Source organism: Parambassis ranga, chromosome 3 (assembly GCF_900634625.1).
Source record: "Parambassis ranga chromosome 3, fParRan2.1, whole genome shotgun sequence".
Taxonomy (NCBI): domain Eukaryota; kingdom Metazoa; phylum Chordata; class Actinopteri; family Ambassidae; genus Parambassis; species Parambassis ranga.
In genome coordinates this window covers 3775142-3789213 of record NC_041024.1, presented here as the reverse complement: position 1 = coordinate 3789213, position 14072 = coordinate 3775142, and the positions used below count along the sequence as shown (strand labels likewise).

At 39.0% G+C, this 14072-nt stretch overlaps 3 protein-coding genes across 5 annotated transcripts in view; 1 reads left to right on the top strand and 2 right to left on the bottom strand.

The window, feature by feature from the left end:
* The window catches only part of kcnq1.1 (potassium voltage-gated channel, KQT-like subfamily, member 1.1), a 47846-nt gene that overhangs the window by 12104 nt on the left and 21670 nt on the right, over positions 1 to 14072 (bottom strand). For both annotated transcript variants that reach the window (XM_028402525.1, XM_028402524.1), the window contains 5 exons: positions 13615 to 13755; positions 11582 to 11692; positions 10919 to 11014; positions 10607 to 10720; positions 8607 to 8742 (listed from right to left, as the gene is read on the bottom strand). In XM_028402525.1, the coding sequence (XP_028258326.1) occupies positions 8607 to 8742; positions 10607 to 10720; positions 10919 to 11014; positions 11582 to 11692; positions 13615 to 13755 (598 nt within the window). The remainder of the gene's footprint in view (positions 1 to 8606; positions 8743 to 10606; positions 10721 to 10918; positions 11015 to 11581; positions 11693 to 13614; positions 13756 to 14072) is intronic.
* LOC114433809 (coiled-coil domain-containing protein 106-like) lies at positions 235 to 2670 on the bottom strand. The gene is made up of 5 exons (XM_028402528.1): positions 2577 to 2670; positions 2163 to 2325; positions 1655 to 1843; positions 1166 to 1336; positions 235 to 643 (listed from the first exon to the last, which is right to left on the bottom strand). Exons 2-5 carry the CDS (start codon positions 2323 to 2325, stop codon positions 330 to 332), a joined length of 837 nt encoding a protein of 278 aa, XP_028258329.1. The 5' UTR covers positions 2577 to 2670; the 3' UTR covers positions 235 to 329.
* Positions 2783 to 5441, top strand: LOC114433808 (uncharacterized). Of its 2 annotated transcripts, XM_028402526.1 has the most exons (5): positions 2783 to 3005; positions 3244 to 3345; positions 4184 to 4283; positions 4540 to 4644; positions 4906 to 5441. In XM_028402526.1, the coding sequence occupies exons 1-5, from the start codon at positions 2830 to 2832 to the stop codon at positions 5368 to 5370; spliced, it is 948 nt and encodes a 315-aa protein (XP_028258327.1). In that variant the 5' UTR covers positions 2783 to 2829; the 3' UTR covers positions 5371 to 5441. The 2 variants fall into 2 exon arrangements, with proteins under 2 accessions (XP_028258327.1, XP_028258328.1); XM_028402527.1 differs by lacking the exon at positions 3244 to 3345.

The following is a 14072-nucleotide window of genomic DNA, read 5'->3' as shown; positions in this document are numbered from 1 at the left end:
TGATATTGGCTGTCATGACACCATTATAATTGTGTCATGAATCTTGTCCTTTTCATTAAGATGTCATAAAGTGTAATTACAAGGTCAAATCAGTTTATAACAGTGTCATGACTGTTTTCTGTGAATTCAAGTAAAGTGGAACAATTTTGCACTTTTCACTAAGATGTCTACGAAGTGCACTACACTATCAAATAACCGAAATGCCTTAACAAAAACAATACACAAGTCAAGAGATAGTTTTCCTTGCTGTATTTGAACACAAACATTTGAACAAAAGGAACTGTTGTTACATAAACAGTGTCATTTAACATCAACATAAATGAACACTCTTAAGTGTATTTATACACTATTGGGAGGAGTTTTCCACTTTTTTTCTTTGCTGTGATAATTTCAGCCATCTCCTGTGTTATAGCTCCCCTGCAACGCTCTGCAAATGCAGACATCTTCTCATTAGCTTCATCTCGTGGAAGCAGGTCCTTGAAGGTGTCTGGAAATGTGATTGCTAGTTCAGCAATCACAGCTGTTCTCGCAATTGTGTTGCGGTCGACGTTAATTTTGGCGAAGGCCTTTTTCATGGATCCATGCTTATTGAATATGGACAGGACATTCTTGTAGCGGCGGATAACTCCATCCGTTGTGGTCACTGGTCACAAAAACAAACAAAAAAGGCATCTTAATTCAGACATGCATTGGCATTGCTGATTGGGCACCCTAAAGGTACTGTAATACTATCAAATGAGAAATAATCCCACTTATCCTACTGCTGGTTTAACGTGCATCCTCCTTCTAGGCTTGTTCTATTAGATTTAGCTCCTTTCGTACCTGCCTCTGTAGCTAGCAATATTTGCCATGACCAGCATGGAAGAAGGATGCCCAACAAGTAATGTCCTCGCTTACCTGCCTCTGAAGCTGTACAAAACATAACCACCTTGCACTGTGAACCTAATGGTACAGTAAGTAGATTTTTTCTTATTCGTTTCAGAGGTTAAATATCTAACAAAACCAGATTAGAGCACATAATAACCTGCGGAGAATTAAAAAGCTGTACATCTCTCTGTAATTGCTGAGTAATTGCTATTATAACAAATATGAGGGCAGTTAAGTAATCGTCAACTTTACAGTTGAAAAGCATTTGATTAAAAAGATGATCAATGCCTGAACTTACTCCTTGAACGGCTATGAGAATCAGGGTGTTTTTTGGACTTATTGGTCTTCTTCTTTTTCTTTTTCTTCTTTTCCTCTTCTTCTGAGGATGATGAGAAGCTGGAGTCTGAGGAAGGACAGGGGGATGTCGAAGTTGAAGATGAAGCAGGTTCCAGAGCAGTCTTTCCAGAGCCTGTGAGGAGGGGGGTGGGGGGAGATGGACAAGTATAAGAAAACAAAGTGTATAAGAAAACAAAGCTCAAAAATATAAGAATATACTTTTTTCAGTGCAGTTCAACGCACTCTTAGTACTGAAAGGGCTTGTGAAAATAGTATTTCCAATCAACTGGACATTCCAGGTGTTACAACGATGAAATTATTATCATTAATTGTTTATTATACGCTTACACTCTGCTACTGAAAACCCAGCCTATTTAAATTTCTCCTCCACAAGTACTGCAAGTACAAGTACAGTACTGCATAAATAATATTAATTGTAGGGCATTTGTACCTTTCCCAGTAGATGCAGGTGTGTTGGTGGCTCCCTTAATTTGGGAAAGTAAGAAGTCCTTGTCATTTTTTAGATCCCTGTTGGCCTCCTCCAGGTACTTAATGCGGTCCTCAAGGTGTTCAATCTTCTGCCGATCCATCTTATTTTGTTGTTTCAGTTTGGCCAACTCCAATGCCCCTGTTGGAGACACTGCAACAGGGGCAGCGATCATTCTATTAAATATTTATTACTTTAGTCAGTGAATGTGGAAAAACACAATACTCTAAATACTTTTATACATGTAGCCTAGTGTATGTACAAAATAAGACATATAATGTGAAAAATGACCATAAATGACCATAAATGACCAATTGAATATAAATAAGTAAAGTGAACACAGATTAGAAATCTGCTGCAGACGTAGCTAGTACAAGTGACAGACTTAAAAGTTACAGCCAAAACTTCATTTCAAGACTTGTAGGTGAATGTAGTAAAAAAATATATATATTAAAAGAATAACAAGACTCACTCGGTTTTTTCGGGGAATATTTGACTGGCTTCTTTTTCTTATATCTTCGAATAGGGACCTCTGTCTCATCTTCTGTCTGTTCCTTGTTCATCTCCTCCTCTACTTCCTTAGCTTCCTCAGCCTTCATCACCCCATGTGCCCTTTTGCTGAGACGAGTATCCATCTAGCAACAGTTGTGTGAAACAAAGAACACAAGCACCATGTAAAGACAGCTAACATTACATTATTTAAGGCAACTTTGGCAAATGCAATATTGCAGTTGTTTAGAATTAGCAAGATGAAAATTGGAGGGAATACTACTCATGTTATAACCGGCTGCCTTGACTTTACCTAAAACAGCAAAGACTGACATAAATGTTATTAAGTCTCCCCAAATAAAATCCAAATTACATGTTTCCCTTTAGCTTAGCTTACCTCAGATGGCAAAGTTTGAGGGTACTTTGTTTCCTTGGTGTTGTTTCCTTATTTACGTTGCACAGTTGCACTCCTGTCTGTGTTGATCGATAACTGTCTCTGGACGGTCAGGTGATGGTGACGCTACCGCTTACGCGCGCATTCCAGCAATGAGGAAGAAGTGACGTACTCCCTGATGTTGCTTCCACTGAAAAGAGGCGCGACTGCAACACCGCGACACACGCGACACGCGACCGGACCAGTTGTCAATGCAATGGCACTAATGGAAGGACTTCTAAAAAATATTAGGCTTTCAGATACAAAGAAGAACAGAAGAAGAATAGTTAGATGGATGCAGAAACATGGTATCCTGAGGAGAACGATGAAGTGCGCTAAATGCAATCGTTGCATGCACCTGGTGACATGTCACGTCAAGGATGGGCTGTGGTGGTAAGCAGAAGCTAACTCTTACTTGCTAATTTAGCTATTATAGTTTGGTAAGAGAAGTTATTAGCCATCAAGGTGGACAACATAGCAGGAAGTAGAAAACGTTTGGGCATTATCTTACTGTAACATTATAAAACTTGGAAACCTCTATAGTATATTCTAGTTATAACATGTATAACATGCTGTTTGATATTTTATATGGGGTAGCCTACTTCTCAGCATTTTGCCTTCCTTTTCTTAGGGTCTGTAAGCATCATAAAAGTTCCCCACGGTCTGTACGCAATGGCTCAATATTCAACAAGTCTCACATTACTTTGATAAAATGGCTGGAGTTCATGCACAGGTACAGTATTAAAATATTAAAGAAATAAAATGTTAGTAATATATTTAGCAGTGTGATTTATAGATATATTTGATGTAGGATTCCTTACTTGTAACTCAGCGTGTCTAATTCTTAGCACTGGAGCTATTTATGTCCTATAAAATAACTATATCTAACTATAAAATAACACCTACACTCACCAGCCACTACATTAGGCACACTTGTGCAATCTAATGCAGTCCAATACAACAGCTCTTACATAAATTAAATAGATTTTTGGTGACATTGTCAAAAAAGTGAAAATTCTAGTTTATTGAGGATACAGTGGATGAGTGAATGTACTTGTCAGGCTTGACAACACAAATTTACACTACCGTTCAAAAGTTTGGGGTCAGTTGGAAATGTCTTTATTTTTATAAAAAAAAACATAGATAACATTAAAGTAATCAGACATACAGTCTAGACATTGTTAATGTGGTAAATGACTATTCTAGTTTTAATGGAATATATACAAAGGTATACAGAGGCACTTTTCCAGCAACCATCACTCCTGTATTCTAATGGTACATTGTGTTAGCTAATCGTGTTAAAAAGGCTAATTGATGATTAGAAAACTCCTGTGAAATTATGTTAGCACAGCAGAACTGTTATGCTGATCAGAGAAGCTGTAGAACTGGCCTGGTGACCCCAAACTTTTGAACGGTAGTGTATATATGCAAATGTATATGTGCAATATACTGTGCAGAGATATGTAGTCTTGTGTTACATAGTACAGTTTAATTTTAGTTTCATGTCAGCACAATTCAATGACAAGATAATATGCCATTTGGGTTTCTTAATTATTTTTTCCTTTCTTCAGGTTTGCACAAGGTTTGCGGTTGAAGCAACTTGACATGATCACTGAGGGGATAGCTGCAAGCTCCAGGACATTAACAAGAATGGCAAAAGTACTCAGAAAGGTTGTCACATCACATACTGGTCTCTAATTATAAGTACTATAATTAATTAAGTTAAATATATGCTTTATAAATCACCATAGATTGTTGGATTTAACATTGCTACACAATACACACACTCAGTGACACATGCAATGCATATACTGTACATTGCAAAGCACAAACTTTTTTTCTAAACGTGTGCATAAATATTTGTCAAATTCCATACTAAGGCTTTGTTACCACTCAACTTGATGATGTTTTAATTCTACATTTGAAGGTTTGCATCGCTGCCCTCAAGCGACTGAGGAAAAGAGGAATGAGGATTGGTGGTCGTCATCGTGTTGTTGTTATCGACGAGAGCAAATTTGCCCACAAGCAAAAGGTCAGCTGAATATCTGTTCTATGTTTAGATCAAGATTTTTATGGCAAGGGGCAGTGGTGCAATAAAGATGGTTAACATTGACATAAGTGTCTATGATTTGAATGACATGAGGAATCAGACAGTTGATTGAATAAGCTTTACATGTGGATTGTGCAGCACACCCTCTTGCCTTGCTATAGTGCCTGTGGCAAGGACACAATTAAAAAATGTGATACAGCCCAAACCTTATTAAAATATTTGTCATTTCTTTTTTACTTTCAGTACCATCGTGGTCGATGCGGCAACACTTGGCACCGTGAGCGGCAGTGGGTCTTTGGGATGCTGGAGGTTGATGGGAATTCTAGAAGAACCATTCTGAGACTTGTCCGGGATCGCACAAGGCAAACCCTTATAGGCAAAATTAGACGCCATATCAGACCCAGAACGTCCATCCTCACTGATGAGTGGCGTGCCTACAAGGGGCAACTTGCAAAGTATGGATATGGTCAGTATTCTGTCTGCCATAAAAAAAACTTTGTTAACCAGGAGACTGGTGCTCATACTCAACATATTGAGCGTGCATGGCAAAACTACAAGCTGGAAGTATGGCGCCAGAGAGGTAATCGTACTCCTGAGTCACTGAAGCTTCATCTCAAGATGATAGAGTGGCACCACTGGTTAGGTGTACGCCATTACAATGGTGTCTTGGGCAGACTTTTCCATGATGTAAAAAAACAAATCAAGTGAACATCAAATCTGACTCTGTGCACTGTCTGCTGGCATCTGTCCTGTCTGTCCTGTTGACACAAACTTTTCCTTAGGGCACCTATATTGCAATTATACAATTTCTCTTCTGACTAAATTCTTGCTTGTGTTGCATGAACTCTCAGATATATGTTGCTTTAAATAAAATTATCTGCTCTGGAACCCTCTGCTTGTGGACAAATAACTTAACAGTTCCTTTTGTTCAAATGTTTGTGTTCAAATACAGCAAGGAAAACTATCTCTTGACTTGTGTATTGTTTTTGTTAAGGCATTTCGGTTATTTGATAGTGTAGTGCACTTCGTAGACATCTTAGTGAAAAGTGCAAAATTGTTCCACTTTACTTGAATTCACAGAAAACAGTCATGACACTGTTATAAACTGATTTGACCTTGTAATTACACTTTATGACATCTTAATGAAAATGCAAAATTGTTCCACTTTACTTGAATTCACAGAAAACAGTCATGACACTGTTATAAACTGATTTGACCTTGTAATTACACTTTATGACAGCTTAATGAAAAGGACAAGATTCATGACACAATTATAATGGTGTCATGACAGCCAATATCAAAACCAACCATATATGATAGCTTAATGTCATGTTAAAGATATAAAACAATACTTTCTTACAGTTTGACAATTAGGTCTGCTATGTCATATTTATGACAGGTTATGTTGTCTTGGTTAATGTCAAGTTGTCATAACAAAGACATCTGAAACAATGTCAACTTTGCATCAAAAGTGACATAATTTACCGATTGACACCTTATGACAACTGTCATAAGCATTCATTGATGTTCATGACAGGTGTCATGTCATGATTATGGCAGCGTCATGTCAGCCTTATGCACACCCATTCAAATAAAGTGTTACCAAAATGTCTTATAAATTCACCTAAATCACAGTCAATGACATTAAATGGTCCATAGCTCCAATAATAACATAACCAAAAGTAAATGGACACCTTAACTTTAGTATACTTCAGTGTATTTAGGTCTACTACATTACTAAATTATCAATAAAGCACACAAGGAAAATGATCGGAAAAGTTCATGTTTAGTGATGAACTGTTGCCGTTTTACAGCATCAAGTATTCACATGATAGTGATAATAGCAGATGTTTCAACATAAAAGCTCAAAGACATCATCTTCCCCGCCTGGTGTGTATGAACTTGTATGTCACCCTTCACCAGACTCTACAAAGACTTCTGAACAGGGCACATGAAGCATGGAGGCCAGCACACACATAGTATACGCATACTTTTGCCCATATTTTAATCAAACCACTGGCACATTGATACCTTGATTCAATGATGGCCGACACTGAAAGACACGTTTCTCTCCGTGTGTAGCTGAGCATCATCGAATTGTGCGTCCAGTCAATACAAACACGCACAACACCAGTGAGAGTAGAATGATTCACAGTTATGAATGGATGTTAGATGTGCAGCACGACATGTAGCATCACTTCAGACTGAAGTGAACATGAAGTGAACAGACACGAGTGCACGTCTGAACAACAACAGGACAAATTAAGATTCTGCCATTGTGTCGGGAGCAGAGTGCAAAACAAAAATCCATTTGCACGGTTACATGTTGGTGGCAGAGCCGCAGTCTACTTAAGGTTTACATAACGAGGCTCTACAAAGAGCTCCAGCCAATTAGATGTTAACATATTATGGACCTGCTAAAAGTACCCCCTTTGAAAATAGTGTCTCATTCTGTTCATCTACTATCAACAGGGAGTCCATTAATGTCCCCCATGCAGCATTGATAATCATAATGAAGGCTCACTTTGTCCTCCTTTACAAAGAGTACAACATGGTAAATATGAGAATAACAGCTGCAATAACACAGAGAAGAAAAAAAAACGATGAGACTGTGTCAACAATTTTTACTTTAGCAAAAGTTCTCCAGTTTGGGTTTAAAGGTAGGGTAGGAGATTTCATTCTGATGCATGATTTGTTAAATTAGTGTAAATTCTCTTTACAGTCCGATAGCAACCAATTAGTTGGGCAGTTTTGCATTAAAACGAAGAATATGAATCATCTGTAGAAGCTATAAATGCTAAAAACATCCAGCCAATCCTCCGGGTGGACCCTGCGCGGAGGATTGGCTGGTTGTCACTCTCTTCCTGCTCTGCGTGCACCACAGAGGTTCGTGCATGATGGCCGAAGTCACAGACCGCAGCTCGTCTTCAGGTAATGTGCGTCCATGTGATTTGGAGACGTGGCTTCGGGGTGAGCTCCGAGAGAAAGGGGCGTGTGTTTACTTTCGAAATCTGGCTGACTCTCACTGAGTTTTCAAAATCTCCTACCCTACCTTTAATGTTATCTTCATTGAAATTTTTTTTTTTTTTAGAAAAAATAAAGACATTAGCAACTACTTTTGAACAGTAGTGTACCTCAGTACTGAAATTATCTATACAGAGCATGATTATATGAGTTTTATGCGGTAAACATGTTTATTTCTGCAGTAAAGTTGGACAGAGGTCTATTCAGTAACAAACATTTCATTAGGATTTGGATGCTAACGTGCGTTTGTCAACACAAAAAAAGCTGAAGTTAATGATTTTCCACAAACTCTCCTGTTCTCCTGCAGACATTCCGACATTTATAAATAAATAAGACAGAATTTCAAGGTAATACATCATTATTAAATATGAAATATAAAAACAGTGAGCTGCTCTTGGCAGTGCATGTAAAAATACACAGAATTACCCAAATGATTGTTCATTCCTCTGCACAGTGCAGAGGTTACTTTGAGTGACACTGGAAGGAGTAGCATCGATTCGAATCGCTTCTTTATTTCACTCTCAGTTCTCCAGTATTGATTGAGGAGTGCTGCGTGTTGCGTGGAGTTTTGTTAAGTTCAGCAGAACACTGCGGGAGTTCACAGTCTTCAATGCAACCTCACATTTTACTGCTGCAATATTCATCTAACTTTAATGTTTGGACTTTTTCCTCCGCACCTCCTGTGGCTATACAGCCCATCATCTGAAGCTCCAATCAAACAGCTTGTGTTGGCTCTGTTATAAGTGGCTGTTTGGGCTGCAGCCAGGCCAGCACTGATCCGGCACGTAAGAGCATCTTGACTGACAGCCAGTTAAAAAATATTGATTAGTTTTAATTAATCTGAATAACAGAATAAGTGGATTCTTTTCATGCTAACCGAAGTAGCATCGGAGTACAGTAAAGTGTGCTGCGCTGCGTACCTGTGCCCACAGTGCTGTAAACATCCGAGCTCAGCTCCCTCCCGCTGTCAAACACAGAGTCGTATGTGATGCTAGGAATTGTGGGAGATGTTGGACCATTGTCCTTGTCACTCTTTAACTTCCTCCTTATCTTCACCTGCCCGGGAAAAAAAGCAAACATCTCAGTTCAACAAAGCGCTTGTGTTTGTTTGACATCTTGTTTTCCTTTTGTTGAAAATATTTCATCATCTCCACGCTAAGCTGGCTTTATGAAAACATGTGGAAATGCAGACGTATTGTATACACATCAGCTTATAAGCCTTCAGAAATACTGTGCAATAATATTAAGAAGCTGTTTGTCTGTTATACATATGTATATATATGTATAATATAAAGGGGATGTCATTCACACGGCCTTTCAATTTTAGTGGAAATTAAAACACACTCAAGGTTACACAAGCACAAGAAATATTGTTACAGTATGTGCCGTCCTCTGTATATCTCTGCTATTCTCTGACAGCCAGTTCAACTCTTCCCTGTGCCAAGACTCTAACAGGTTTATTGATCACCAGAAAGTGTGAAACTGAAACAACAAATATAACCGATTACTGCTGTGTTTTCAACAATAACGAATTCGACAATAACTCATTTATGAACTTCTCATATTAGGAAATGTAATGTCAATTTACTTTCATCCTTTCATATAAAGAAAGTATTATTTATACAGTCGCAATTTCAATAAACTTAAAATAAGAAACTAAAGAATCAACGTCACTTGTAAACAACTCCTCGTACATTTGTAACTAACCCGCATCCACACAGATCACACAGCCATCACAGCCATAACGAGTCGCTCAGATCAAATGTGAAAAAACTCAACACAGGCACGAAACAATAACACAAGGATTCAAATAAAGATGTAAACCCGTGGTTCATGCTCACGATGCTGACACATTAAGCTAATCAGGCTGTAAACAATCAGGCAGAGGCTCCAACTAAAAATGAGAGCGCTGCTATCCTCACAACCGCTCTCTGTCTCCATGGTAACGGGCAAGAAGCTGAGTGCCGGGGATTTTTTAAGCAACCACAAGTTTGACAAATAAATAAAATGATCAGGTCTCTTCCATTTGGTCTGGTTTTATTTTGAACGTTTATCTGTTTCCTGTTTTATTTTGTAGTTATTAATCTCCCTCCTGTTTCAGGTGCCTTGCCTTGCTCCCCTCGCGTGCTCCCTCCTCCTGCTGATAACCTGCTCCGCCCAAATGTGTGTCACCTGTGTCCGATTGTCTTCCCTTCCCTCGTGTTTTTAGTGTGTGTGTCTCCCCTCACTCCCTGCCAGATCGTCTTGTGTGTTTCTTGTGTATGACCTTGTTTTGTTGGATTAGACACTCCTTTGCCTTGCCCCTTGGTACCTTTGCCCATGTGGACTTCCTAAACCGGTGTGAGACCTCCACTGACCCAAGCCTGGCCCTTTTGTTCTTTTGGACTGACTTCTGCGTAATAAACTTAGATTAATCATCTTCACTGAGTTACTGTCTGTATTTAAATCCTCACCTTCATGCTTAGCCCTGACAAAAATAAAATAAAATATTAAAAATATTTTTTTTTAAATGAATTCAATGAAATACATAAAAATAAATAATCCATACAACTTGCAAAGCTAAATGTAATCACCAGAGAAGCAATTCGTCTTTTGACGATGCATAAAAAGCTTGCAGACCTAAAGAATGAACAGGCTGGAGGAGGCACTGTGAGAAACCCACGATCTGCCCCGAAATGGAATCTTACTGCCCTTGATGCTTTGTTTAAACAAATGTAAATAACACATAGACCTTGCTGCAGTGTTTCTGAATGCGGATGCTCTTTTATATTATAATATTAAATATTTTTTTAATCAACCTGCACATTTTAGCCTTCGTGAATTTTGCAGGTAGTGTTGCAGAGTGTTGCTTCAGTCCCAGTGCAGCTAACGAACTGTGAGCGAGCATGAGAAGCAGTAACAGTGCAAAACTATTACTAACCGATTTCTTGGGCTTGGGGGTGGACAGAGAGGCTGGGATGTTGGATCTCTTTCTCAAAAACATCTTGAATGTCGCAGAATCAAAGTTCTCCACCGCGAAACATCTCCACGATGTCTGGAGGGGGAATGAAAACAGTGATACAGTGGTTGGAGAGAGGACACATTTCATGGCAACATGTCTGCCATGCAAGAAGAGAAGAAAGAAAGGGTTACATGAAAGGATGCTTTTCAATAATGAGGCCAGGGCTCTGAGACGGTTCAATCTCCCGGCTGCACTGAGGTTCTGTTTGAGTATTTTTTTGGTCAAATATACCTGAATGAGGCAGGCAGCTGCTGGGATCTGTCTGTTAAAGTGTTTCTGTCTTTGCTTCTGCTGCACCTTCAGGGCAAATCCCGAACCTAAGATTCCCTGTGAACAACAACAACAGCAGCAGCAGCAGCAGCAGAGTTATTACTCATTAATTCAGTTTTAACCCCACACTTACAGACGGCAAAGGAGAGAAATAAACACAACAGAGGCATCAGATTGTTGCTTAATGCAGAAATATTCAAGCTCATTATTCACTTTGTTCATTAGCAAAAACTGATGGATCCGAATGTGAAGAAAACACTGACATCATAGCATCAAGTGATAAATATTAAACAACTGATAATGGAGCCTGGATACTAAAATCACTTTAATATTGCATTAGGCAAATTTAAATTCATAGATTTAATATGTGTTATTTCTAACACAGCATCAAATTCCAAAGGAAATTCTGCCAGAGGATGCTAAAAATAGTAAAGATCGCAAACATTAGGCACGTATTAGTTTTCTTAATATTTATAAAACAGGATGAGACCTCAGTCCTCTCTGAGATTGTTCCCCCGGCTGGTAAAACAATACGTTTTAGGATTTGAACAGCACACTGTGAGCAGAAATAAGACAGCTCCACCTGACACATGCTCTGCTTCAGCAATTTATCTTTCTACTTACTGCAGGCAGGGCGAAGAAGGAAATGGCAAAGACTGAGAAACAGGATGCAATGGTCTTTCCAATCCAGGTTTGTGGCACTTTGTCTCCGTAACCAATTGTAGTCACTGTCACCTGGGAAGAAGAAGAAGAGAACAAAAGAAGCACTGGACCTGGTTTTTGCTTTGCTTGTGCTAACACAGAGATCTTAAGCAGATGTATTATTTACCTTTGGTCTGTGTACTCTACGGTCAAATAAATAATATTTGGGTTGGAATTGAGCGGGCAGAGGTGTGTGCAAACATGCCAAACCTAATGCAATGGGCAGCAAGATTTGTACTGTAGGAAGCACTGAACTGCTGAACAGCACCTGCTGTTTGTGATGATAATGCATGGTGCCCCACCGCAGACTGGACCCAATATCCGATAAAACTCTTAGTATACAATGTTAAAAAAAAGTTTTATTTACAGTACATGAGAAAAGTTGACTGTGTGTGTGTGTGTGTTTTAATATCAGAGTCCCTGAAGTTTCCAAGAAGGTGAGTGGGTGGTGACTTACTGACTGAAAATAAATGTTCATCTCATATTCTCTACTCTTCTTGTTTCGCTGCTTGTATTAGCAACCCACTGGATCAGCCCAGGGGTTTTCACACAACTCCTACTACAACAACAGTAGTACAGATGAAACGCCGGCTATATTTGACTTCTTACTCGCTAAAATGTTTCAACACTGCTCTCTGCAAAAACTTACTTTTGGCAAGACAGGAGAGTCAAGATGCAAAAATCTAAAAAAATGCTAATTAATTCTATGACATGATAAACAATCATGCATTAATTAGGATGCACAAAAGTGATTTAAACAGACACAGTGTTTTTAAAGATAGGGATTTTGAGGCTCTTCTCTCTAACACAAAGTGAAAACAGTATTTCTAGTTTTATTTTCATACATTTAGATTAAAATTAGGCCTTTTAAGCTTAGTTTTTTTTACAGTAGCCCATAATGAACACAGTGAACTCACTGGATCTGGATTGAACATGATTGAACAGGTAGACGTGTCCGTTGGCTGTAATCTGCACATTCACCACTAGATGTCACTGCATCCTACACACTGGTTCTTTAATTGTAACCGGTTTATCATGAGATGATGGATGTCAGCAATGTAAACAGGCTGCTTCCATCCTTCATGTTATGCTAAGCTAATAGCAACCATAGACATTATATAAGTTTGGACAAAGTGTCTGTGATGTCACCCGTAAGTTACTGAGGAGCAGTTTTGAGTCTCCGACCGTCACCATGTTTGCCTAAACTCCAAATACAGGCAAAGAGGTGGAGCGTAGGTTAAGTTATGTGTCATTTTAAATGCATAAAGGGCTTAATACAGATGTTATTATCAATATTTTCTGTGTTGTTTAGTGCCACTTGCTGGAAGGAGACCAAAAAAGGACAAACACTATTTTGTTGTTAACCTAGCTTTCAAAAGTAGGACACCAAAACTCTGGGAAAAAAAAAACTTTCCAGTGAACACCTGACACTGAGAGGAAACCACAGCCAGACAGAAGATGGGATCTCTGCTGGGGGCTGATTCTTGCCGATATAACCTGCTGGCTGCGCTTTATTTGCTCACATTTCTTCATGAAACCAGGTTACTCTTCACACACATTACAATATTATCCACATAGAGACAAACCATAACCTGGATGAATAATAATAACAGTGTGCAGGTCTACTGTTTTAGGTATGTTTGAGGTCCGTGACATTGTGGAGGTGAATCACACCTACAGAGCTGCTTTGTTAAAGCCGAGGTCAATGAGAGACCAGCGCTGGCAGTTTCCTTCCATAGGTTTTATACACAAGGTGAACATAATTATATGAAGAACAGCAGTTTCTCCTATAGAGCTAAAACTGTCTGTAAGCACGCCCACAGATGAACCGGGTTAATGTTAGGAGCATACAGGGATGAGTAATCTGTTTATGTTCTGTATCCTTAACATGATTACAACCAGGATAACACATCACTAGGATCAGTACACATTTACACCAACACACTGACTCTTACCACACCCCACCACAGAGCATCGGCATAGTTTCCAAATTCAGTGGCGCCGCTGCTGTCGACGGCATCTTTCTCTGCCAGGTAGACAAAGTAGGAGGAGAAGATGAGGCTCAGGAAGCCGATGTACAGGGTTGTGATCAGCTCCTGAAACACACACACACACATTACACATCTATTATTAAAGCGGCATTTTAAAGAGCGTATGAACGTTTTATATCCAAATCTTCCTTCCACATTCTGCCCTGATTGCCAGACGGTGTCATTAACATCACTGCCTGTATATGGTCGTGTTTTGCTAATATTACAACATATGGATGTGAATATTCATGTAAATGTGCTGTGTAAATATGATGATTAAAATCGTTTTTAGTATCCTGCCGTCTGTGCTGGCTCGTGTCATTCATGAACAAAAGGTGAATACATCCTTAATCAGACAACCTGCCCTTTTGTCACGAATTTTC